Source organism: Dendronephthya gigantea, unplaced genomic scaffold (genome assembly GCF_004324835.1).
Source record: "Dendronephthya gigantea isolate DGI-Jeju-01 unplaced genomic scaffold, DenGig_1.0 000001F, whole genome shotgun sequence".
NCBI classification, from domain to species: Eukaryota; Metazoa; Cnidaria; class Anthozoa; order Malacalcyonacea; family Nephtheidae; genus Dendronephthya; species Dendronephthya gigantea.
This window is the reverse complement of record NW_021163011.1, coordinates 5,007,491-5,032,038: the sequence shown is the minus strand read 5'-3', so window position 1 is coordinate 5,032,038 and position 24,548 is coordinate 5,007,491. Positions and strand designations below refer to the sequence as shown.

The 24,548-nt window shown below is 35.0% G+C and overlaps 4 protein-coding genes across 4 annotated transcripts; 1 reads left to right on the top strand and 3 right to left on the bottom strand.

The window, feature by feature from the left end:
- Positions 1-30: 30 nt before the first annotated feature.
- Positions 31-2,192, bottom strand: LOC114525989 (synaptic vesicle membrane protein VAT-1 homolog). The gene is made up of 4 exons (XM_028547467.1): positions 1,403-2,192; positions 1,166-1,324; positions 635-750; positions 31-525 (listed from the first exon to the last, which is right to left on the bottom strand). The coding sequence occupies exons 1-4, from the start codon at positions 1,992-1,994 to the stop codon at positions 274-276; spliced, it is 1,119 nt and encodes a 372-aa protein (XP_028403268.1). The 5' UTR covers positions 1,995-2,192; the 3' UTR covers positions 31-273.
- A 420-nt stretch (positions 2,193-2,612) lies between these two features.
- Positions 2,613-4,450, top strand: LOC114524241 (hydroxylysine kinase-like). The gene is made up of 2 exons (XM_028545389.1): positions 2,613-3,225; positions 3,698-4,450. Exons 1-2 carry the CDS (start codon positions 2,617-2,619, stop codon positions 4,337-4,339), a joined length of 1,251 nt encoding a protein of 416 aa, XP_028401190.1. The 5' UTR covers positions 2,613-2,616; the 3' UTR covers positions 4,340-4,450.
- A 1,085-nt stretch (positions 4,451-5,535) lies between these two features.
- LOC114530942 (ubiquitin carboxyl-terminal hydrolase 2-like) lies at positions 5,536-11,680 on the bottom strand. The gene is made up of 12 exons (XM_028552568.1): positions 10,965-11,680; positions 10,222-10,272; positions 9,832-9,958; positions 9,355-9,469; positions 8,663-8,791; positions 8,345-8,409; positions 7,923-8,030; positions 7,483-7,583; positions 7,069-7,147; positions 6,519-6,641; positions 5,964-6,090; positions 5,536-5,701 (listed from the first exon to the last, which is right to left on the bottom strand). Exons 1-12 carry the CDS (start codon positions 11,517-11,519, stop codon positions 5,626-5,628), a joined length of 1,656 nt encoding a protein of 551 aa, XP_028408369.1. The 5' UTR covers positions 11,520-11,680; the 3' UTR covers positions 5,536-5,625.
- Positions 11,681-11,738: 58 nt separating this feature from the next.
- LOC114524233 (nodal modulator 1-like) lies at positions 11,739-24,453 on the bottom strand. The gene is made up of 39 exons (XM_028545376.1): positions 24,326-24,453; positions 23,490-23,579; positions 23,210-23,255; positions 22,913-23,013; positions 22,426-22,486; positions 22,210-22,246; positions 21,936-22,008; positions 21,750-21,827; positions 21,462-21,536; positions 21,093-21,236; positions 20,849-20,938; positions 20,679-20,735; positions 20,453-20,566; positions 20,265-20,350; positions 19,804-19,858; positions 19,353-19,475; positions 19,005-19,146; positions 18,646-18,719; positions 18,449-18,512; positions 18,022-18,158; positions 17,779-17,863; positions 17,632-17,695; positions 17,328-17,426; positions 17,097-17,228; positions 16,862-16,941; positions 16,453-16,618; positions 16,235-16,271; positions 16,055-16,144; positions 15,724-15,837; positions 15,518-15,580; positions 15,306-15,370; positions 15,001-15,058; positions 14,639-14,722; positions 14,417-14,503; positions 14,140-14,250; positions 13,600-13,701; positions 13,086-13,205; positions 12,737-12,829; positions 11,739-12,662 (listed from the first exon to the last, which is right to left on the bottom strand). Exons 1-39 carry the CDS (start codon positions 24,443-24,445, stop codon positions 12,564-12,566), a joined length of 3,516 nt encoding a protein of 1,171 aa, XP_028401177.1. The 5' UTR covers positions 24,446-24,453; the 3' UTR covers positions 11,739-12,563.
- Positions 24,454-24,548: the final 95 nt, after the last annotated feature.

The window sequence follows — 24,548 nt, the reverse complement described above, 5'->3', positions numbered from 1 at the left end:
CATACGAAAAGAAATATTTCAGTTAAATATAAATAAGAGACATGCATATAATTTCAGAAAAAATGTGAAACATGCTTGTGTTAGATTTTTGTATATTCTTTAAAACTATGTATTAATTGCAAATAGTTAATTTTACCCAAAAGCCCAATGCGGGTATTGTGATTATATTAAGGGTCTCCATGCATTTAATATTATAGCTAAATATATTAATCAACCCTAGCTAGCTTTTTAGACATTGGCATTACAATCATACTATACTAATTTGTAAATCATTTATATATCATCTGGATGTTGCAGTTCAAATTGTTCAGATGTAAGAACAAGTTTTCCAATGGTTTTACCTGACTCCAAGTCACTGTGTGATTTACCTGCATCTTTTAAAGGATACTCTTGTACTTTACACACCATTAGAGAACCATCCTCTACCCATGAGAGTAATTGTTGCATAGCATCTGCTAACATCTCTTTTTCACCAAAAAGAAAACTCAAATTGAAGGCCATAATACTTTTATTTTCCTCTGTCATCTAAATTCAAACATTAAAGTTGTTGACAAAAATTGATTTCAACAAAGATACTTTAGCATGTCATTACCTTACCATATTTCTAGTATAGTGCTATAGTGTTGAATTTTACCTGAAGCGGATTAAAACGAGGAGTCCAGAAATAATTCCAAGCAATTTTTAACCATTGCCACCATGCTATAGACCCATCAGCTGTGTCACTTGATCTAGGCAGCATTGTGTGAAATCCTGAAATATGATAAAACTTAAAAGTTCCAGTTGTGCAAATTCACTGTCAAAAAGTAGGTGTCTTTCCCAACCAACAATCTCTTGTTGCTTAGATAAGAAATAAGGAATAACTTTAAGAAGTTGATACATATAAGCAATAGATATTAACACATATTTTAATTTAGGTAATAATTAGAAATCTTGCTTTTTGATTATCTATCTGGATAAAGTAGCTTGGTTGAAGAAAAGATTGATGTTGGCCCCTTGGTCCAAGTTTGTCTTATTTCTATTAACCGTGTCCAGACAAATTATCCATCCTGGGTATAAAATCTGTTGCTTAGATTTCTAGGCAACAGATTATCATCAAAATATAAATGCAGCTTAGGATGCATGTATGTTGGTCTTTGGGTAAGAATAGAAAATAAATAATACCTACCATATACAATAAGTTTGCCCATTGGTGCCAAGTGACTATAACTATCATTCAAAGTAGCAACACCATTTGCATCAAAGATTGCATGGTATCCATTTGGGGAGAACCTTTTTGCACTACTCCACAAATCTTCACTAGACTTATCAATGACTTTGTCACACCCTAGAGAAAAGTGAATTCTTCAAATAAATGTAAATGTTTCGACCATTATATTTCTTAACTAATTGTGTTATCACATACCTAGTGTTTCCTTGACTATCTTGACCTTATGCGAAGCACCAACAACACCAACAACATTGCACTTTGCTATTTTTGCCATTTGAACTAACATGCTACCAACCCCACCAGCAGCTGAATGTACTAATATCCAAGATCCAGGTCGTGGTTGAGCAAGTTGGAACATGGCATACCATGCTGTTATGGCAACTGTTGGGAAACCTGCAGCTTGTTTGAGTTCAAGCTTTTTAGGCATTGAGAAGATTTGATCTTTTGGTACTTTAATAGTCTCAGAATAACCACCAAACATGGTCAGACCAAATACATTTTCACCACATTCAAATTCAGCAACATTGGAACCTTTTGCAATGATTTTGCCACTGAACTCAAATCCTGGTGTTATTGGCCAGCCAACATACTGTTTAGCTGATTTATAAACCCCCCAACGTATACATATATCAGCATAATTAACACCAGCAGCACATGTTCGTATTGTCACCAAGTTCTCTTCGGGAATATTGCTATGTTTTACATTTGCGCCTATGGAATACTCGTCAGAAGACAGTGGAGTATATTGGAGTTTATCATATCCACCAGGGCTGCTGATTTTTATCATTGTAGAAAAAGGATATATAAAATTTCTTTCGAAGATTTCAATAATGAAACTTTGTGCATTAATGAAATTAACCAACTGGTGCAATCCGTCCCTCTTGTTGGCACCAAATTGTTCGAACGCGTTTACTATTTACTAAGTCTAAATAAGTGTCCAAAAAATTACCAAAACGGGCAAGAAATTACTAAATGTCGTCGTGGCTCGTGAACAAAAAATTGCCAGCGGGTCACTTCTGGGGGTGTCAGGGGAGTGTAAAAAATTGCCAGCGGGTAACTTCTGGGGGTGTCAGGGGAGTGTCTCCTCGCAAATTGTAATTAATTTTAAAAATTAGAGCACAGCAGATGCGATTTCCTCCGTTTTCAGGAAAGGAGGGAGGTTTTTAAAATATATTATAATATATATAATAATAATAAATCATATATTACAATACCTATAAACTCCCAAAAAATTATTTCCAACAATAGTTCAATTCTATTCCTGTAGTATTTTAGGGGCGGCTTAGGGCAAGTTGCCCCTTTCGTCCTTCTCCCCTCTCCCTCTGGCCCAGGGTGCTATCATATTGTACGTAATAATACAGGCAGGCGATAGACATATAGTTCAGTGGTTGGTCCAGCCACATGTTTGTATGCAATGCATCACTGCTTATCGTATTGGGATTACGGTATTCGACCTACCTCGATCAGTTCGTAATTTTGAAAGTACTATAAAAGTAGTGTCAAAAATGATTCGTGTGGTAAGACCATTTGTAAACAACCGAATGGCGGTATACCTGGCAAAAAAAATATTTAATTTGAATTTGAATGAATCATCGTCATCTACAATCGTGAAAGAATTAAACTCATTCGAAGCGAGATGTTTTTATTTGCGTGGATCCTTGCCAAATGATCGAGAACGGGAATTTACGCTAAAAGTTTGTAAGTTCGCTGATTTAGGTGAAAAGAAAGGGATAATAGATGAATTGAATGATGTGATGATCAGATTAAATAATCGTGGCATACCATGCTCAATCCCCCAACAAACATCAAATGGCCAGCTTTATGAAATGAGAAAACTGAGCGCTACAAGAGACCGTCATACGCATGAAGCACACAACAAATCAGAAAATTCCCCACTCGATTGTGTTGTTCGTTTGCTATCTTACATTCCAGGGGATAATATGCGAGGGGTACCCTGCGATTTAAATATGTTTTATCAAGTTGGCTGTCTTGCAGCCGAAATAGACAAAGTTTTAAAGGTCTGTATCACTGTATGCTAAATATCGCAGGTCGATTGTAAATGTATTTACTTTTTATATTTAACACCTTATTGTTAATTATGTTTTTTTGGTCGCATCGAAAACAAAATTGTGTTTATTCGTGCCATATTTTAAGAGTATCTTTATTTCGTGGAATCATCGATGCGAAACCAAACTAGTTCAACATGTTGTGATAACAGCACCCCATAATCTTTGCACACGTGACACGTTCACATTTTTATGGTTCACAAATTGGTAAAAAGGTAGAAATAATAAATTCACGATTTATGCCCGAATTCAGAGATAAAGTACGTGGACCTGAACTAATTGAACATGAATTATGCATTTGAAAACACCACTGCCCATATGAAATAAAAAAATTGACCTTGTGGTTGTTTTGATTATAATTGCATCAATAACAAGTTCAAAATGTAGATTTTAGACATTGGTTTTTAAATCTGGGTTTCCATAGGGTTTTGTTTGTCCAACACTCCAAACACGAAGTCTGCGTTGGGATCTCAACAACCTTCCCATGGCCACAAGTGTGAGTAACATCATCAAGGAACCTGAGTACAAAGAACTTTTGCATAATGTTGAGGATATTTTTGAAAATAGAATTGAACCAAAACTTGGTTACCTCCCAAAACAATGTATTCATGCAGACATCAATGAAACAAATATTATATTCAAGGAAAACTCTAAAAGATATGATGCAGCTGGAGTAATTGACTTTGATTTAGCATCTTATAATTGTCGCGTATTTGAGGTTTCTGCTTCGGCAGCATACATGATGACAATTCATTCAGAGGATCCTATTGAAGCTGGTGCATATACTGTAGCTGGCTATCAATTAAACAACCCATTAACAACAGAGGAAAGTGACCTGATCTTCTATCTTATTCAAGCAAGAATGTATCAAAGTGTCTGCTATGGAACACTTGCCAGTCAAATCTATCCTCAAAATTCAAATTATTTGCTTTATACAGTGCAAAGAGCTTGGAAAACCTTACAGATCTTGGCAAATACCAGCAAATCAAGATTTGATGATAGATGGCAGCAACTTTGCTACAATCAGTCTCAAACTCCAAAATGCTTTGGCAAGATTAAGTGGTGACTTTTTCATTGTGTCAATGTGTACTTGAAGTTGTCTGGACTAATGGGTATTCAGCAATAAAATACATACACTTTGGTTTTATGCTTCTTGCTAAAAAACAGTTTAAATTTATTGGTTATTGTTTATATAATAGTTGCACAAAACTACATTCATCATACTAGATTGAAAAAACAGGTTATTTCATAAGACAGACTTGCTTACTTCATTCATTTTCTTTGTGTATAGATCAACTAGTGGCAATACGTAATTGTAACAACAAAAATTGGTTGGGCAAAAGCCCCTTGTCACTATAACCCCCTTCCCCCCCACCTAGCGCTCAGATTAGCAACTACTAAAGATTGTTGTTACAAGTTCAAAAGATCAAATTTAGTTTAATAACACAAGTTAGTGTAAGGTCTTAGGCCAGTTTAAACCAAGTTGGAATATTTCATCATATAAGTCACATGGATATCAGTCACAGGATTGGGTCTTATTGGCAATTCATACAGTTTGCAATACTTTGTCTGGATCAATAACAGATAACACAAAGCATATAGGGTGTATAAAAAAAGGTAACCTAACCTCAGTGTGCTATTGGGCAAAAAATTACCTTAATAAAGCAGCGCAATTTCTTGAATATTACGTATGTAAGATAGATCAGGCTCTTCACTGTTGAATCGCCTAAATGACTGTTTTTTGTACCGTATAGGGGAAATGAGGTAATACAGTTTGTTTAAGAACCTTGTCTTTATAAAAATCGCGTATTTTTACATATGCGCTGAACTAAAAAAGCAATTAATCACGAATTTGTCAAGACTGTCCAGTTTCGTCACTTTTCAAATATGGTATGAAAAAATGTTTCATTCAACTGCGAAAGCCTAATGATCTGCCCTAATTGAAGCGCTTGTTTCAATCAAGAAAGTTACGCCCATGCACAATGGCATGCTGGATTTAATTAGGTTGCCATTTTTTATACATCTATTGGAGTTGTATTCATGGAACACTATTAATATTAACTTTAATAAATAAATAAATAATTATACATTAATGAATAAGATAATTCAATTAAATATGTATACTACATCTAGACGGCTAGGATTGACTATCTTGTAAGAATATTAATTGCTGATGACTTGAAGTCAGCAAATTTTATACACGGCACTATGCAATGTTATAACATCGACATATTACAAAATTGATTAATTTTTTTATATGGGTAAAAAATTGAAATCTAAATACAATAAGATATATATACAAATAATGTATATACGGAAAATCAACACTACATGCCAAGCAAGTGCCACCACTTAACTTTCATTTCTTTCATAGAAGAGAACATATGCTTGTGAACCTCGAACACTGGAACTTGATAATGAACCCACTCTATAAAACAGGAATAAGGAGCATTCATCGTTTTTGCATGGGTATAGTACCAGAAAAAAATTATTGATAAAACACTCGGGTATATAAAATAACCTTGAATAATCATTTTTTGCATTTGCCTTCCAAAAATTTCAATTCAACACAATCATTTTCACTCAAACCCGGGAAAATGCGCGTGAAGGGCAATTCTGCCAGGTTTTTGAAATCATCGAGGCTGTGATGCTCTTTCTAAGATTCAATATTTCAAACAAACATGATATACCTGGAGTCATTAAAGCTATGCCACTCCTTCGTTTCAGGGTGTTTACAGTATGCTGTATAATGCCCACCAAACGCACTACCACAATGATTGGATACGGCAAATAAATTATACTTGATAGAAGAGTAATCTAGTTTGAAGAAGATAATGTGATGTATCAACATTGCCATTCGAATTTACCACCAACAAGAATGTTAATTAAACTTTCCTAAAAATACTATCCTAAACTAGTTTGTTCCAAGGGATTGAACACCAAGGATCATTCGATAAAAAAAGATGCATAGAATATGAATATTTAATGTTAAAATTCGGGCAAGTTGTATAATTAAAAAATTCGGGTGATTACCCCCCCCCCCCCCAACGAAGTTGCGCCCGTACGCCTATGGACGAATGTCGTAATTCATCGGCGTAATTCGGCGATATCTATTATCGCTGGTCATTGATACGTAAAAAGCTCTGTCTGTCCAAAAAATTACGTACGAATGATGAATTATTACCCTTTTAAAAAAGAAGGTAAAACATGACTTAATTAAGTACATGAACGGCGAGACCTTTTACCTCTATCAGAGCATTCGTCTGAACATTCAGAAGCAAACTCAGACATATCCAAATCGTTTAATGGGAACTCCACATCCGTTTGAAGCTTTGATCGGTAACCGAATCCCGAAAACCTTTTTAAATCTGCACAAAATAAGTTAAGAACTTGCAACTTCCTTAATTTTATGGAGTATTTGCACAATTTGATATTTCAATCTGCAAAAACCTCATGGACCTTGGGGTTTGAAGACAGATAGCTGCATGTGACCTAAAAACAGGTATACATGATTTTAATTTCTAGTAACACCTGACTATATTTATTGATATTTTTTGCGCTTCACGGCCTTTTATAAGTGTTTTGCCTGTATATAGCTTGTCATATTTTTCAAACCATACCAGAAAACAGCCGGGAAACTGAGATTCTGGCCTTTAAATGGCAATTGCGAGCACGCGTCAGAATTAGAAGATGTGTGCGAAAAAATGATGCAATAATATACAGCTCCCATTCGAATATCCCCCATATTTGCAATCAGTCAAATCGAAGACTTAATGTTGTTCGGAAAAAGGATACGAATAACTAATATTCTGGGAAATCGGTGAATCTTAATTTGTTTTTCACATTTCTGCCGTGTTTTGCATTTCTCACATTTCTGAAAAGATATGATATATAAAAATTAGTAAGTCAACTGTATATATGGACCAAAATCATAGCCGAATTAGGTGGTGAATCATGAACAAGAGAAAAGTAAGGGTGGGGACATGAACCTCAGGAAGACGCAGCATCGTAACCGCGTGTTTTACAGAAACCTGGGGATGAGGGGTATGCGACCTTCAAACTGAATTGACTACCTGGTATCTATAAAAGTATGGTAGTAACAGACTATGAAATTACTTCGTGCTATGAAAACACCAGTTTATACCCTATACCGATTTAACAACGACAAGAAACTACCTATAAATGTAATGTTCCTAGCTGGTTACTCACTGGTTTCTCATCTCCGTCTAAATCTTCTTTCTTCGTGAAAAGCCTTAAACAGTTCGAATGTAACAGCATCTGAAATCTGCTGTTCGAAGCTGATACGAACCCTAAAAATACAAGATGTACGTTACAATCTAGCATATCGTACATACCGCAGGGACGCGGAGCGGAGGGGGGCTTCGTGACGAACTAAAGAACCGGCGGCCGTTTGTAAGCGTTGTAACTATACATTTAGTGCGAAAATTATACAGTTTGGTACACTTGAAAAATATGCACATAGAACATTGACTGTCGTCTTTTTTATTAACTCGATGTTTTCATATCGCAAAATCAGATTGCAACCTAGTCTTCTACTGTTTATACCGAATGTGAAACGTAAGTATATACAATACAAGCAACCCAAAAAATACAATATTTGTCGAATATTTCGAAGAAAATATTAATACAAACCCTTGGTATTGACAAAGAAAGATCCCAAAATGGATCAAACGTCACAGATCGATGTTTGCACTTAGTACACCTCAGAGTACTCATTATTTGACCACAGAATAGATCTGAAAAATAGATCAAAATAAGCAGAGTGTAATGTAGGTGACTGGGTGAGTCTGTGTTCTCATTGGGTCGTTCTAACTTTACTTATTTTGAATTATTTGAATACGACCTTTCTGCGCATTGGCTCATTAAAAAAAACCAATTAACCAACCAAAGAGTTTCAAAAGAGCTGTCAAAGAGTTTATGGTTCGGGCAATGAAGCATGGGATGTGTCAAATATCTTGGTGTGGTTAAAAAATATATTCATGCAGTCATCAGGAATCATTATATATATCCACGCTTACACAAATACGTTGCAAGAAGAAAAATTCCTTACCAGTAACTAAACTTTCATCCCTTAGTTTATACTGAGCCCACATGTAATCTGACAAATCCTTTTCACTATAAAAAATGTATTAAGTTTGAGTTCACACTCAATGATCATCATATTAATTTAGATACAATTGATGTGTTCCAGGCACGGACCTAGAAGCTTAATTGGGGGGTGCATATTCATATATTCAAGTTTAAAAGAGGGTAAAAACAATCGCTATCAAAAGAAATCAATCGGGCATAAGACGAATATATGAATATGCACCCCCCCAATTAAGCTTCTAGATCCGTCCCTATCCAAAACCAAAGTTTAGCTGTCTACCTCCTTTTACTTGTTGAATCAGGAGATACTTGACTTGCACTTGATCTTTTACTAGCGTTCACTGCCTTGTTAAGATCTTCATTTATCCCTTCCAGGAGAAAACGCAGAAATTCCTGGGAATCTTGTTGCCTACAGAAGAATAAAACACAGTTTATTATAACTATAATATCAAAGTTGAATGCATTAAATTTGCAGTGATATGTATAAGAGTGAGTAATTCCATGGTTTTAGTGAAAAAAATTAATCATTCTGTAGAAATCTGAAACTCATTACCAAAAAATTAACTTTTTCATATAGAAAGGTTGTTTTATCAATTGTTCAAGATCACAGTTAAAATAAAGGAAAACCCTTCACATTTTACAAATAAAACTGCTTTTTGTTTTCATCATGCAAAATGTTTTAAAATTAAACAGATAATAGTAGAGGGGAGACAATGCAAGCTTGTGCAACCTTTCCAAGAAGTAAACATTGCAATTTTCTCCAAATTATTTTTTCTATGATTGCAAATGTTTTCTCCCTGGCATCAAGTAGCTGTACCAGCTAGTAGGGCAATATTTGATTTTTATGTGATTCACGTTTCATCTGAACCCACAAGAAGTTCAAAACATATTCATGACCTCAGCTAGCTTCCCCACCAATGCTATAGCTTCTAAATATGCAAGCAATTTATTTAAAGGAATTGTTATACTTACTCATAACCCACAAATCGAGGAGAAAATCTTTGAATCTGCATTTTAAAACTGCGTGGGGAGACTTCAGTACCTGTCACATTTTTGGACCACATTGTTTGGATTAAATCTGAAAAAGCTATAATTGACATGTAACATAATTTAATTTAGAAAGCACGCTGGTAACTTGTTTTTGCAATACATATTTTTACATTAAGACAGCGCATGAGGTTTTTGAAAGTAGAGGATAACTGAGGATTACTCAGATTAGGTAATTCTAAGCACTAAACTGTCAATATCTGACGAGTAATAATTAATTAAGGCTGGAAGAAATGGTATATAATGTATGTTCCCTACTTTTGTGCACATGCTTAGTCCAAGGCTAAGCATTGTCACAGTTGGTCATTTTTGTATGATAGTCCCCCTAGTAATTAAGAGAGTACTTACTCCTATGTGGTTAGATTAAATGTATTGATAACCTTACTCCTACATGACACATACCACAAAACAGCTTTCCTTTCATTTTACTGTGTCTATTAATATGCTGAAGAGAGTCATCACAAGAAATTATTTTGTCCTTTAGAGGCCGGCAATGGCTGAGACATTGCAAAATTGAATTCATAAAACACTAAAACATAAAAATAACATAGTTTGAAGAAAGAAAACTTAAAAAGCTATTTAGTTGTGATTCTAGGAATGAATATATATAGCAATACATCGCTTTTAGTGATTTTGTATAAAATACTTGGTCTGGGTATCATGCAATGATGACTAATAAAATTATCAAAACAGATAACCCACTTGGTGGTATTATAGGGAGATGTATTTTGAAAACTTGTTGACTTATAAGTTATATATCCATGAGTTATTTGAGAAAATGTGGATACTTACAGTATTCCCCAAATTTTGCAACCCCACAAGGCCATTTGATCCACTTGTTGGCTAAAATAAATTGAGTGACGTTAAGAATTGGAATTGGTATGAAAATGTATTGTTTGTATGGGTACATTCATATTTTTTATAGTTCTTTTGATTATTGTGTTGTAATTAATGACTAATAAACTTTTTCACCAAATTATTAGTGGTCATTAGTTTATATGATTCAAGTAAACTTTGGCAAAAGTGATATCAGCATCGGAGCAATTATAGAATACCTGGCCAACCCACATCTTATATATATCTAGAAGACTATATGACATTCATCAGTGAATTGTCATATAGTCTTCTAGATACATGTACCTTGTTTTGTTACTTAATCCATGAATTAGACTTCCAGAGAACAAGAATAAACTCTATTTTTAAAGAACAGGGCAGTTCTATATTTTAAAATTGATCCTGTAACAGATCTTTAACATAATGGATTATTGGCCTGGTATTCTATAATTGTACCAGTCTTTATCCATATATACCAAATTGCAATAAAGTCTGAAAACTCAATCAGATGTCACAACCAGGAATTTGGCCACATTGTCAATATTACTTCCTGTTTGTACAGTATAGCTGATAACACTTGCATAGGCACTCACTATACTCCATTGCGCATAATAAATCCAATTTACTAAATAACTATGCTCAATTAAATATTGAGTATGAGTTTTGTAAAATCAAATTCTACAAAAGCCAACAATACTTACAGATCTAGGCAACATAGATCTATCAGTCACATATGAAGTAGACCTCCTATAATTCAAGTCTAAACTTCTGCTACGGCATCCACTTGTGTCAGTTCCTTGGTAAGTTTCAGGCTTAAAATTCCTATGCGACTTGAGCTGACTATAATCGCTTTTACCCAATTTGTTGCAATCCTGTATATTTAACGGTTGAAGCTTGTTTGTTAACGCAGGTTCACCCCGTGGTTCATAACCTTTTCCAGAACTGTTATATCCACTATCTGAAGAATTACGTCTCGGGATGTAATTACTGCTCAATATTGAGGTACTGTTCGACGATTTCCCTGCAAATTGCGGTAAATCGCTTCCATTTTCAAAATTAAGTGTGTCTTTGTGGCTTACGCTACTTAATGCTGACGAATGTCTTCTCCCGGTCGCGGTTGGTGCTCTTCCTCCCGTACTTCTCAGAGTATTCCCCATAGTTGTTCTGCCGGCGAGATAAGGCAAATCGCGTCTTTCCTCACTTTCTCTTTTCAGATTCAATCCGCCACTCTTACTTTCATATTTTCTATTAATCATAGGTCCCACGAAAGAAACTTTTGGACATAATATAAACTCTTCGCTGGATTTAAAAGGTTTCCATCTAAGTTATACACGCAAGCATTCCAAAATAACAATATCGTTGTTTCACCTTTGCTATGAAATTTTGAGGATGAAATCATACTATGCAGTTTTTCGTCACGTGATTTGTGAAATTATCATGTTGTCCTAGCTACGTTTTCGCCCACACAAAACCGCTGTGTTAAACAAAATTGTGTTTACAAAAATACACATTACATACTTCAAGTATATGGCCATGCCTGGGGCATAAAATCAGACCAAATTTTTCTATACCTCATCACCATCTATAGAGAGATTATTTTCTCTCTGCCAAGCTAAAGTTTAAGTCTACTGCTTGGCCCTCACGTACACACAGGCAACAGCCCCGCACAGCTGGTAGTGTAATTCAGTGGTTAAGCTCCACAAAAATAATCTCTGCCCACTTTTGTAACTCACGCTGTAATTTGCAGTTCAATAATAAAAATATGCTAGCACTCAGAAAATATTGTGAAAATAGGAATAAAATGTAGTTAAATGCTAAACATAAAACACAGCATCTAATGCAATTCTACTTTTGAGACATGTAAATTTGGTAACTAGGAAACTTGTGTTTATTACACTCTACAGATGTTCTGCAGTAATCTACATTTTTTCAAAAGTAGAATTGCATTGCAAGTTGCAAGAAAAATTGACCTAACACGGCCTCGGTTTTACAAAGCATTGTTCCGTTGCATGCTGGTTACGATCATATACGAAGCACAACCATCGTTGGCTCAATATAAAGAACATAAAGTCCACTACTGCAATCGACTGGCCAGTCTAGCACAATGCACGCTTTTACACAGATCTACTATTTCCCAAACTGACGTGATACAAATACTATAAACGTTCACACCAGACAAATATAAGCCGAATGCTACTGTACATTTAAAGGGGGCGGGCTTAATTTTGGCGAAATTCGTCGATCTTGGAGGAATTTCTTAATCATTAGTAAATAAATATTAAGACTGTGTGTGTGATTTTTTATCGCCTTCTTCTTTTACTTCTTGTCATTTCTTCGCCATTCTCAGGGATTTGTTCATTTTGTAAATATTGGAATGTATCACGAACAAAAATTGAAATCTGAAGAAAAGTTGTAAACATTGCACAGTGGTCTGGAATATACATGAGATCTCGGTAGTAATAAAAACGCTTACCTTAGAATAGTACACGCCAATCACGAGTGCACCGAGAAGAATTGGTAAAAACAGAAAAGATGTGTGTGATGCTTCCTGATCTAAGAAATGTTTCTGAAAAAAATCGTTTTGATTAATTTATTAATATTTGGCAAGACTAGGCACTGGCCCGAAGATGTGGGAAAAGATTCATAGAACTAAAAAGACTTCAAGGATTCAAGGCCGGAGGACAAGTCCTTTGATCACGACACTGCCCATGCACTAGGATTAATATCGCGTCGTGCGCACTAAAATAAGCAACAATAGTAAACTTACATTTGCGGCAACATACAGATTAAGATTATATACTATTTCATATTCGTTAGCTTACCTGAGGTCTAAATTCTAACTTGACATGAACTCGATGCCCGGAAGCTGTAAAAGCTGTCTCGGGGAATTTCATTTTGTATTGATGAGAAGATAAACTTGATTCTAACTTGATCATATAATTCTAGAAGAACGGAAACATAATGGAGCAAATAAAGTTTGTAGAGGTGAAAACAAAATGAGAGCGTTTGTAGTTCTTTTGCGAGGCTTTGGTGGGGCCAGTCATCCGAGCAGAAACCTGCCACCTCTGAGATCGCGTGGCCCTGTTTCTTGCTCCGGATTAAAGAGTCTGTTAACCGTCTACCATTCCCTCTTAGAGGGAAAGTTGACACTCACAGAATCGGTGAAGATACGTAATTTGCAACGTAAATTACCGACGTAATTTAAAACGTAATTTGCAATATTTGTAAAGGTAAAAATCGTATACGCAAAATACTTGAAACGGGAAACCGATGTATATAACTGCAAACAAGCGATTGTAAAAACGCGCCTTTTCATGAATAAGAAAACCACTATACCTGGTTATCACTTGCTATCGGTGGGAATTGAAAGAAGCCGGTCAGGCTTGCCGTGGTTGAATGGATTGGTGAATCCAGGTTTTTCTCGCGATACAAGAGAAGCTTGAAAAATATGAATGGAAAAATTAAGCATAGTTAATAGTGATTGGATTTTAATTTTGACTTTCCAAAATCTGATTACGCCAATAGACCCTTTCGACCCTTTCAAAACATCCTGGAAATAAGTCGTAACACTGAAACGAGGCTACCAGGCCACGACCGGCAGCCTCGTTCTTGTGTTATGGCTTATTTTCACGCTTGTTTGTCATAGTAAAAAATTCTTTCTCATGCATGTGTTGAAGACGGATGTTTTGCATCTTTCCACATAGCTTGCGAGAGTAAAACTTGAAATCCCTCTCAGTTAAGATTAAAAACGATAATGTTGTGAAAGGGTCTATTATACACACTAAGCGCACTTTTTAAAAAAATGTGGGGGAAAGGGGAGATATAAATATGGCGTCTTACCATGACCAGAACCCATGCACGAAGAATTTGGTTTACCTTAACTGAAGAGAGAAATTGCGAATCTGTGAGAATATTCCCGGAAACATCCACTAAACCAGTCTCTCGGAACACAATCATACGAACATTTTCCAAATCATTTCTTAATACCTATTATCAAAAAGAATGATTGTACTTTATAGTCCTTTATAGTCCTTTATTGTACTAATAGAGAATGATTGTACTTTTTCGTCAATCCGCCAACAATAATATTTGAGTTAAGATGACGTATAACTGAATAAGCTGCAATTAAGTTCACAACACGAGTTTTTCCTACCTGAATATCAATGTACTGAGGTGTAGATCTCTCAATATGCGCGTTCATTTCGCCTGCTTTCACTCTTACTCGGTACGTAGAACCAGGCTAAAGTTAAAGCAGAAATAAGGTAATGGTGATGAGTGATGCGTATGATGTTAAAAAAGATTAGCATTATCATTGCATGGCTCGCATATATTTCATCCCCCATACACATCCTTGATGGTATTTCTTTTAGTATACCTGCAATCCTCGAAGTCTATACTGTCCGTCAACATCAGTCACTGTTTCTTCTTGGTTGCCCTCGCAGCTGTCTAAACCTACCGCCTAAAAAACAGTAATAACAATACTTGAACGATTCAAGTTAATGCTAGATATGGTTCGACATGACAAAAGGTGAACCGACAGATGAAAATAGAGTCTCAAATTTCGGTATTTACTTCCCTACTACCCTGACATGATAATGATGACATTTACATTAAAACATTAGTCGTGAAGTATTTTTGATGCGAGGTACATTCTCCCAGTATAAAATTTCTAGAGATTAACGAATATGTATATGTAAGCGATTTATCCGAGAATTTCTAGAAAATGATGCTTCGAACCTCTAAAGAAACATCCTTTTGAGGTCTTCCATTAAGCGATGTGACGGAGCCGTAACAACTGAAATAAAATCAAAACACAAATTACCTTATCTGATAAATATGATGATAAATCTTTAACATGTTAATTAATGGTAATTTAATAGAAAACGTTCTAGCTACAAATGCTGTTTGCATATTTTTTAAGATATGGTTGTTGTGAAATACCAACTTCCCGAAACGGTCGAGCTCAGTTGGTAGCACTGGACTAGAAAAAAAACTACAGTAGGAGTTGTAGGTACTATTTTAACCAAAAAGAATTTAAGCACCTGAATGCCACTCTCTTGCCTTCGGATGTTGCAACTACCGTCGTTCCTTCTTTGAGTTGAACAATCTTTAAAAAATCAGAAAACTCATAGGAAAACAATCATAAAAACATAAAAAAATCATGTGCGACCTCATAGATTAATATGTTCGCCGCGTGTGCTTTACTTAATGTTAAGACTGAACACTTAATTATATAAACACAACTTCGCCTTACCTGAGAAACAGGGGAAAAAATAAATTCCTTGAGCATCGGTTTAAAAAAATATTCACCAGGAACCTGAAAAAATATTTATCAAGATTATTGGATCAGCATATTTAACATGTTGCACAAGGCTGGGTTATATAGTGGCGAGTTATACAATTAATTTTCTTTCTTTTTTGCAGAATTAAAAAAAAAAATCATACTATAAAAAAGCTTACCAAGTCAGAAAATATTAGTGATTCGTTTTCAGTTGTTATCCGGTTCTGACGAAAACTGCTTCCACTTAATGATACTAAGACTCCCGATAGCAGACTGCCTGATTCATCTGACACCTGAAGAGAAATATATTACCTCAGGAAAAAAAATATTGCTCATTCACTCTCACATACTCTGTGTGAACGTTTGTTTACAGTAGATCTGACCGCTCAATTATAAGACGGGAAAATAGACTTCGAAATATATTTCTATATGCATCAGTCAAAAATGTTTAATAAGTCAGTTAAGATTTAAGCATATTTCCAGCGGAAAAGCGACAGTAAAAATACGTACTTTAATTTCTATCTTCCCTAGTTTGACAGCCTTGAAGTGACCTTTCTCTCCTTGTACTGGATTGAGAGTGTATCCTTCTTTCGTCGCAGACTAAAATTCAATTATAGTTACTACAATACACTGTATGTAGTTCATTTTAACTGTTAAAACAACTTTAGAACTAAGTATATACCTACGTACCAAGTCATATCTCAGATTCCCATGAAGAGGACCAACTCTAAAGATGAAGGAGAGGTATACTGTATAATGACAACTAAGTATAGCGCTGAACTGTGGGAGTTCCCAGTTTCATTACAATTCACTGACCTGGACTTAGACAATTCTATGTTTAGGTTTTTTACTGAGGGAACGTCACAGTATTATGAGTCACCGATTCAGTCAACTTAATCTGAGGTTACCTGTATAATCCCTGGGCATCACTAGACACAGTCATAGTCTCCTTGGATCCCTCAGATGAATCAGATTGAATAAACACTTTGACATTCTCCAATGGGGGATCAATACGTCCATCAATAAATACACCAACTTGCCCATCGAATTCAACACTTCCTCCAGGACATGCATCTGTGATATACAAGACATTGCACTGAGAATAATAATAACCTCGATGTCATGGCTGCCTGGCTGGTTCAACCACAGCAGAATTACTCGTACCATGCAGCTGCGAAATATTTTGTGAACAAAATTTGCACTTGGGGTGACGGTCGATAATACGCGTTAGACGTGGATCTCATTAACCGGGTGAAGCCTTTGATCAATTTTTTTAATTTTAAATAAAGTCTTATGCAACTGTCTCTATCAACAAACCTTTGATTACAACAGTTTTCACAGGAGGATAGAAAAGCAGTTCTGATGAAACAGGTGTGATTTCAAGTTGTTCATCTTTCCTTAGAAATAAGAAACACTGCACGTGATAATATCTTGAAACGCAAAGTCGTGTAATTCTTACGATCTTTATTTTATATTTGAAAAACTGAGGTCAAGCATGATTTTGGTGAATGGTTATACTTAATATATGTGTATATCGAAAATGTTCGCTTACTTTGCCCAATAGGAAACTTCATATAAATATTGTTTATCTTCTTCCTTAGCCGCAGTATCGTTGCCCTCAGACCGACGCTCTTTTTCTTTCAGTACAGGTTCAACAATATCCTCAGTTTTTCCCTTTAGACGTCTGCAAATATAATCATTTCCGAATTTACCTAGATTTAATACACACAGAAACAATTGTAAAGCAAAACTGATGATTTTGGTGAAGTAATATAATACCTACCTTATTTTTAATTTTGAATCTTGTGCAAGTTGACTCGCACGAATTTTTACGGACAATAAATGTTTCTTGGCAGTAAAAGTTAAGAACGTCTGGGCTGAGCTATAACAAATTAAAGTACAATGTATAATTGGATAGAGTTATATACACATTCCACATCACCGCACATGTATAGGCTAGTTGGTAAAGTATTAAAGAAAGCAGGGTACAAGAAATCGACTTTTATCGAGGCAAAGAAATCTTTAGTATGACTGGTTTAACGACATAAAAAATCAGAAAACCGGTTATTACTACGACTAATACCTACGTGTTGTATTTATAAGAATCTTGGTCAAAGCGGTGACAAGATTTCGGAGTCAATGTATACACTCCTTCAACGTAAAAGAGAAAAGCAAAAATTTTAGTAAAATCTTCGGTAAACATTTTTTTAATAATTTCTCATAATTTATTTTACCTGGTTCATTGAGGCAAAATATATTCACGCCTTTTGTCAAGTTGAACGAGCCAACAACCTCAGAGCTTCCTTCTAATGCAAAGTGCTAGAGACACGAATGATTTTATGGTTCAGGTTACAATATAACAACTAAAAAGCTATTTCAGATTAACAACGTATGTTACGTTAATTCCATGCAAAAATGCAAGTTTAGTGAGACGTTTTTACTTATGTTTAGGCAACCGCGTAGACTTATGTACTCACCAATGTTATATTGTGTGTCAGAGAACATTTTAGAACATAGCCGGACTGAATAAACTGCATGTCAGTAACAACTTTCTCCATGATCATAACATCTAGAGATTTATTCTTCCAACACCACAGGTCTTGCAGTACAACAGCTGAAGTAGTACAGTATTTCACTTCAATAAGGTACTCAAATTTGTACACGTATGTCAGACCATCATTCATGGTCAGAAGCATGCATGGAAAGTGGGTGTTATTGCATATCGAGCGTGTCAAAGAAATATATGCAACCCTCAATAATAAACAAGCCAGCAAATAAAAGCCCCCCAAAGAGTCTAAGGTGTGGCAGTTTTGAATTTTTGCCTTTACTGACGAAGGTAATTAAAATATAGCGACAGATAAACAATTAAAACTGTAGCTAGAGGCAATGTAGGTACTCACATACCTTTGTACTTTCCTGGTAGAACCTTGGGGAAGACGAAAGTGCCTCCATTTGACCCATCTTTGACCTACATTAAAATTACATGTCAAGTCGACAAGCATCAACAGATATTAGGGAGGGGGGGATAGAAGGTATATAGGGATAAATTATATTGAATGCGTTTTAACCGTAGCGGTATTGCTCGTTCCCCGTGATCTTACCATAGCTGTGAGTTTCTTTTGATCAGTTTGACGTTGAGACACTAGTGAGATACCCAAACTGCCGCAGCTACCGTCTGGAAAATAAATAAAAAAATTCAATAGAAGAGACATATTCTTTTGGCAATATGTGAGCTGGGAATTGTTAGCGGTCCCTCTGGTAGCTAATTAAACATTGTTATATTGAAGTTGTTTCTCTTCAGGAAGATTCGTAATAGACTATATGGTACAGTACATTGCTAGAAGACAGTATACATTGAAATATCAATGGAAAGGCAGAGTAAGAATGAAGTCGAAGGAATTGGTAAATGTTCAAAGCGTCCTTATTGGGCTTATTTGTAACTGTATAGATTGATACGAACCTAAACAATGAACTGTTCCACTGACACTTGCCAAGAATTGTTTGAATGTTACATCAAAACGTGGTTCGTTTACAATTTGAACATTGTGCTCTTCGGGTTTCAGAACCAGACCGGCGTTCATTTCTGGCGTTAGTACAACGGGCTTAAGGGAATAAAATTAAATAAAGAAATTGGCAATGTTAAAATAATATCATACGCAGTTATAAATGTATATTAGGTGACGACAAGGCGACATACGCAAACTAGGGGTTGATGACTATAGATTTTAGTCATTTTACATTCATATTTTTCAGTCATAAAAATTGTAACGCCCTTCAGCCATGTTCAAATCGCGCAAGAAATACTTACCTGAACACGATATTTTCCGGGCTGAACCTGGAAACAAAACTTTCCTTCGCTGTCTGTTGTTGCTGATATCGCGTCTGTTTTCTTTCCTTCAGTTGGAGCCAGAATAACTTTTCTCTTCGACATCTTAAGGTTATAAAGAATTAATTGTCGAGAGATCACGAGAAAGTATGTTCATGCATGTGTAGCTGTGACTACCCGGCGTACCCGCGTACATGACATTTAGTAAATTTAAATCATACACGACGCCTAAATAGGTAAGTTTGGACTGTTTAAAAGAGACATTCCTGGGACAATGGTTAGTAATCGAGCTAAATCACTTTGGCTAAATGTAGCAGTGTTAACTTGTTACAGTTATCAAAATACTTTATCAAAATAAAGTAATCCAGTATAAGAATGACAAAGTTCATGGGACTCAGGATAAACCAAATCATCTGAGGCAATAACATCTTACCTGCAAAGATCCAGTCGGGAGTTCCTCAATTTTTAACTGACCACAAAGATTGTAGCTACAGTAATATAATAAAATACAGACTAAAAAAACATTTTTGGAAACATGAAGGACGTTAGCAACCTATTCCAGCAAAAAAATTTTACAGTTGAATAAACATCATGTATGTTCAGTGGAAATGGCTGATTATCTATTACGGTGATTGTTAAAGCGTCCATGCAGTTCCGCACATAAGAAGAGCGACGTTTAAAAAGTGTCAGCATAGGCATGAATCGATTAACTTAATTTTCCAGGGGTTTTTTTTGTTTTCGGGAATCAAAAATGCAGTTATATACTTTGCAACAAACACCCTCACTCCCTACCACATATAAAATAATCTGACACGTGTATACTCCCTCGATTTTGATTTATGCATTGCAGAGAATTTCACGTTGATGCATGACCTAATTGAGTTTCGACAGTACCTTGATGGTTTAATATCCGTTAAATGTGGAGTGTTAGGATTAATTTGAACTTTAACTGGCTTGAAGAAGATGTTCGGTTTTTCAGCCTAAAAAGAAGAGATTCAAAAGAAATGTTTGTAGAACCACATAACATACCATATATAAAATTATGCAATTAATAGAGAAGTACAGTACATGAATATACCCACCAGGATTGTATAATGACCTGAAGTAACGTTATCCAATACATAAACTCCATCATTGTTGCTTTCAGTTTTATAAACACCGTCAAGGGAAACCTTTGCATTTGCGATTCCCTCGCCCTACAGAGAGAATGAAAGTGTTCTTACAGTAAGTGTTCTGAAACAAATGCGTCCTTGACTACGGACAAACAACATCATAAGAAGATGACTTGCGACTGTGAAAAAGACTTACGTTTCCTAAATTTACAATTTTTCCACTAACAGAGAAACCATGCACTTCAAAAGGAGTCTAAAAACATAAAACATGTGAAAATTATTATCTACATAATACCGGCGATATGAGTATAAGTTAAAAACGATGATTTGATTAATAGCTAATTAGATGTTATATAATTTCTTCACCTTCAGAACAACGCTTTTGTAATTGACTTTGAATTTCAGTTTAGTTGGTACAACGTCAAAAGTTATAACTTCGCCCTCGTAGAACGGCACCTAAAACCGAAATGAAAGTCACAGGTAACCATCGAATAGGATCATACGTGGCTGAACGTTATCTACAGACATTTTTAAAACATGGTATTTTAAACTCTCTTCCATTTTTGCCCAACATCACCATATGATTACATTAGCAAAATGAGAAACCTACCAGTGTGTATTCACCAGTTGGAACACTAGAAAATAAAAACGTTCCATCCTTTTGAGATTTTGTCTTGCATAATGGCTTCCCTTCAGCTTTCTTGGAAATTTTTACAAGAATTCTTGGTTCAATCGGATCACAGCCACGGACATCCTGTCAGATAAAAAATTTCATGATCAACAGATGTTGTAATACTGTACTTCACAAAAAGAAGGTACGCCATCCCCGCTAAGCTGTGCAAAAGCTAGAGCTGTACAAAAGTACCTCCTACGCTAAGTTGTTCAAACGTAAAAACCACAGGTATAAAGAGCATATTAGAATGAGTAAAACAGCAAATACTTGTGACGTCTTTTGTAGTCCATGAAAAATTCAACCCACCTCTGCTTCGAGTGTAAGGGAAAAGAGAATAAAATCCACTCCTTGTATGGCTTGATGTTCACTCAAAACATGACCCTGTTTTCAAAATAAGCAATTGATACCTCGTTGATGTAACCACTTGAATATTCCAAGGAGAATAAAAGGAAAATATACGGTTCCCAAAGGATATTTGCAATAACAATTACTTTGAAGAGGCATTCAGTTAAGTATATATCACCAAACCATTTAACACACGAGACACCATCAACATGCAGTTAATTCATTTACAATCAACACAGTTAGTAGTACCTTTACATCATAACCAGCAACAATAAGTTTATCCATTACTTCAATATTATTGCTTACAACTTCTACCATGGTAACAGCCTAAAATATGCAAATGTTTTTTCCAAAATACCAAGTCAAAAAATGGCAAATAACAAACCCTTAGGCTTATTTACACATAATTAATATACATATATTACATATACGTACAGTCTGGAATGTCCATGTTGGATGACTTGCTGCCAGGGAATATTTTCCAGGGAGGACTCTGGAGAAGCTGAAACTAAAGAATTGAAAAATTCTTTGCACTCAATTACATACAATTCAATGTTGAAACACAGAATTTTGAGAGAAGTGTATTTAATGTCTTGAAAGTAGAACATACTCCGTGAGTAAAAACCTAAAGAGTTTCACTCATTTACAGTGGTGGCATCAAGGGAAGACATTTGATATCTTGGATAGGTTTACATCATATCAAACTTACAATCCTTCCTCTGTTGTTTTAGTTTCTCTCTCAGAACCTAAGAGGAAGAGTTAAACATATCAGAAATCAAACGTATTTTGTTTTGGGAAATATTTTCTACAAAGAAACATACCAAATTTTATTCCACTGATTACAAAACTAAATACAATTTGCAAGCAAAAAAGTGCAAGTTTAGAAAATATGACTACTAAAAAGACTGCATTGAAAGGCACAAACCTTCATTTTTCAACAAAATTTTAACCCCAGATGGACCAATCTGACGTCCTTTACTAACAACCTACAATTAATATATTAGGAAATGTTATCATTTTTACATGTTTAATAAGAAAAAAACAGCCAGAACTTATGTTGTAATATGTTTCCATACATAGTCCACTAGTGAGTGATAACAAAATGAAAATATTTGCAGCAGTAACCTAACCTAATTTAGCTCATAAATGAGATGGTACCTGCCTTACTACAGAAGTATTTTACTCATTTTGACAATCTGTCAGATGATTTTACTTATCAGTGGAAGGGACTTTTACATCTGTTTGCAAATTTTTTTATGAAGTTCCAAATGTCTGGTTATAGAAATGTAATGTATATAAAGTTATAATAGAAAATTATGTGTTGATGGTTTGTTGGAAGGATCCATACTTAATCTGAAACATTGCAATATGTTGCTTAAAGTTTTGGGGTTTTTTATTCATTTAACTTTTACCTTCCCAGACATTGTAAAACCAGTAAAAATGAAATTGATATCTTCTCCTTTAGTGCATTTGTCTGTTGTGCCATCAATATGAAGATCGACACTTAAAGGATCTAAAAATTACAGTAGGAAAGTTACAACAGGACAATATATACATGTAAAATATGAGTTTAATCTAATAAAGACAAAGCTAGTGCTGATATTATTATAAAAGCTAGTGCTGATATTATTATAAGACTTAGCTAGTGGTTACCAAGGATATATTATGTGACAATTGTCATAGTCCCAACAACATATTTTTATACTTACCAAAACTCCACCCTTGAGGAGGCTCAACCTTTAAAACAAAATCTCCCTATAGAAAATAAGACAATGAATTTAATCAGCAATAAAATTTAGGTATTCCAAGGTATTGCTTTTTTCATAAACTGTATATCTGACCCTTATACAATTCTATTAGACTTCTACTTGATGTCACTTGTCTTTCGATCAATTGGATTGTGAGACAAGATGCATTGACATTATTTCATATCTAACTGATTTGCATTACCCTACATTCCAACAATGAATTAGGTGTAAATATTTCTACCTTGTCATAGAGAGGAATAAGAAAGTAACCATTATTTGGAGCACAATCTGTTTTATATTTCAAGATACCTTGCTTTGTATAAAGCTTCATCTGAATAAAAAGAGCATACAACATGTATTTAGGAAAGAATTCCAATAATACTGGTTTAAATTGGTTTGAAGAATAGATTTTATTACCCTGTCCAGGTCTTATGAAAATGCTGGATAGCACTATTTATTGAATAGGGTTTTTTCAATCCCTTTTAATTAAAAACTAACTCATACACGGCATGAACTGGGCTTAAAGTATTTGTTAGTTCGAGATTTGCTTTATTATAATTAGCTCCAAATATGTAGTTTTATTACTTTTCAAGAATTTTTACAACAGGTAAAAACTATATCCAGTGGATACAGCTATATAGCCTTTGTACAACCACCCTCAGAACAAATATATTACATTTGACACTATACATGTGAACATGTGTATACACTATATGAAAGGACTGGTGGCCCCCTTCGTCACACCCAAATGCTAAAAGTGGGAATGTTGGAGTGTGTTTGTCTGGTGTGGGCCCATAGTGAAAATTTGTAAAAACACCCATACCTTTCCATTTTTTATTTGAAACTTGAGAATAAATTCTTATATTGTCTAACACAAGGCCATTTAGATTCATTATCACATGCGTAGACTTTGTTCTTGGGATATTTCACACTTCAAGTGATTTTCAAATAATTTTTCAGAAACATGCTGCTTAACTAATTTTGTCGACTCTACCGTTCGCCGAAAAAAATCTGAAATCTATAATGGAGTGATTAATACGTGTGTACGAACTGTAATCGTGGTAGGTTTATACATACCTCTATAAAAGAATAATTTATATCTACATCTGACTTGACAAAGCCTCCACAACCGACAACATCATCAGCTAAAGCAGCATCCACAACGAACAGAAATAAAAATCCCGTAAATATATCCATAAATAATTGTCTAATCTTCAATGAATACACTTGGATATGTCATTTAAAACATTGACTATTTGCAAAAGGGAACTTTTTTATTATAATGTAACTATATGCAAGA

Bases quoted from the DNA above. Each gene is read 5' to 3' on its own strand.
- LOC114525989 (XM_028547467.1), bottom strand. From the start codon at position 1,994: ATGATAAAAATCAGCAGCCCTGGTGGATATGATAAACTCCAATATACT. The intron at 1,325-1,402 runs GTATGTGATAAC...ACTTTTCTCTAG, and splicing joins GATAGTCAAGGAAACACTAG to GGTGTGACAAAGTCATTGAT. The intron at 526-634 runs GTAAAATTCAAC...GTTTGAATTTAG, and splicing joins CTCGTTTTAATCCGCTTCAG to ATGACAGAGGAAAATAAAAG.
- LOC114524241 (XM_028545389.1), top strand. From the start codon at position 2,617: ATGCAATGCATCACTGCTTATCGTATTGGGATTACGGTATTCGACCTA. The intron at 3,226-3,697 runs GTCTGTATCACT...GGGTTTCCATAG, and splicing joins AAATAGACAAAGTTTTAAAG to GGTTTTGTTTGTCCAACACT.
- LOC114530942 (XM_028552568.1), bottom strand. From the start codon at position 11,519: ATGATTAATAGAAAATATGAAAGTAAGAGTGGCGGATTGAATCTGAAA. The intron at 9,470-9,831 runs GTATGTGTCATG...TGTCAATTATAG, and splicing joins GAAAGGAAAGCTGTTTTGTG to CTTTTTCAGATTTAATCCAA. The intron at 6,642-7,068 runs GTATCCTTTTTC...TATTTTGTGCAG, and splicing joins TCCCAGAATATTAGTTATTC to ATTTAAAAAGGTTTTCGGGA.
- LOC114524233 (XM_028545376.1), bottom strand. From the start codon at position 24,445: ATGGATATATTTACGGGATTTTTATTTCTGTTCGTTGTGGATGCTGCT. The intron at 22,009-22,209 runs GTAAGTTTGATA...TCAATTCTTTAG, and splicing joins AAAACAACAGAGGAAGGATT to TTTCAGCTTCTCCAGAGTCC. The intron at 15,371-15,517 runs GTAAGGCGAAGT...GATTTTTTAAAG, and splicing joins TTTTTTCCCCTGTTTCTCAG to ATTGTTCAACTCAAAGAAGG.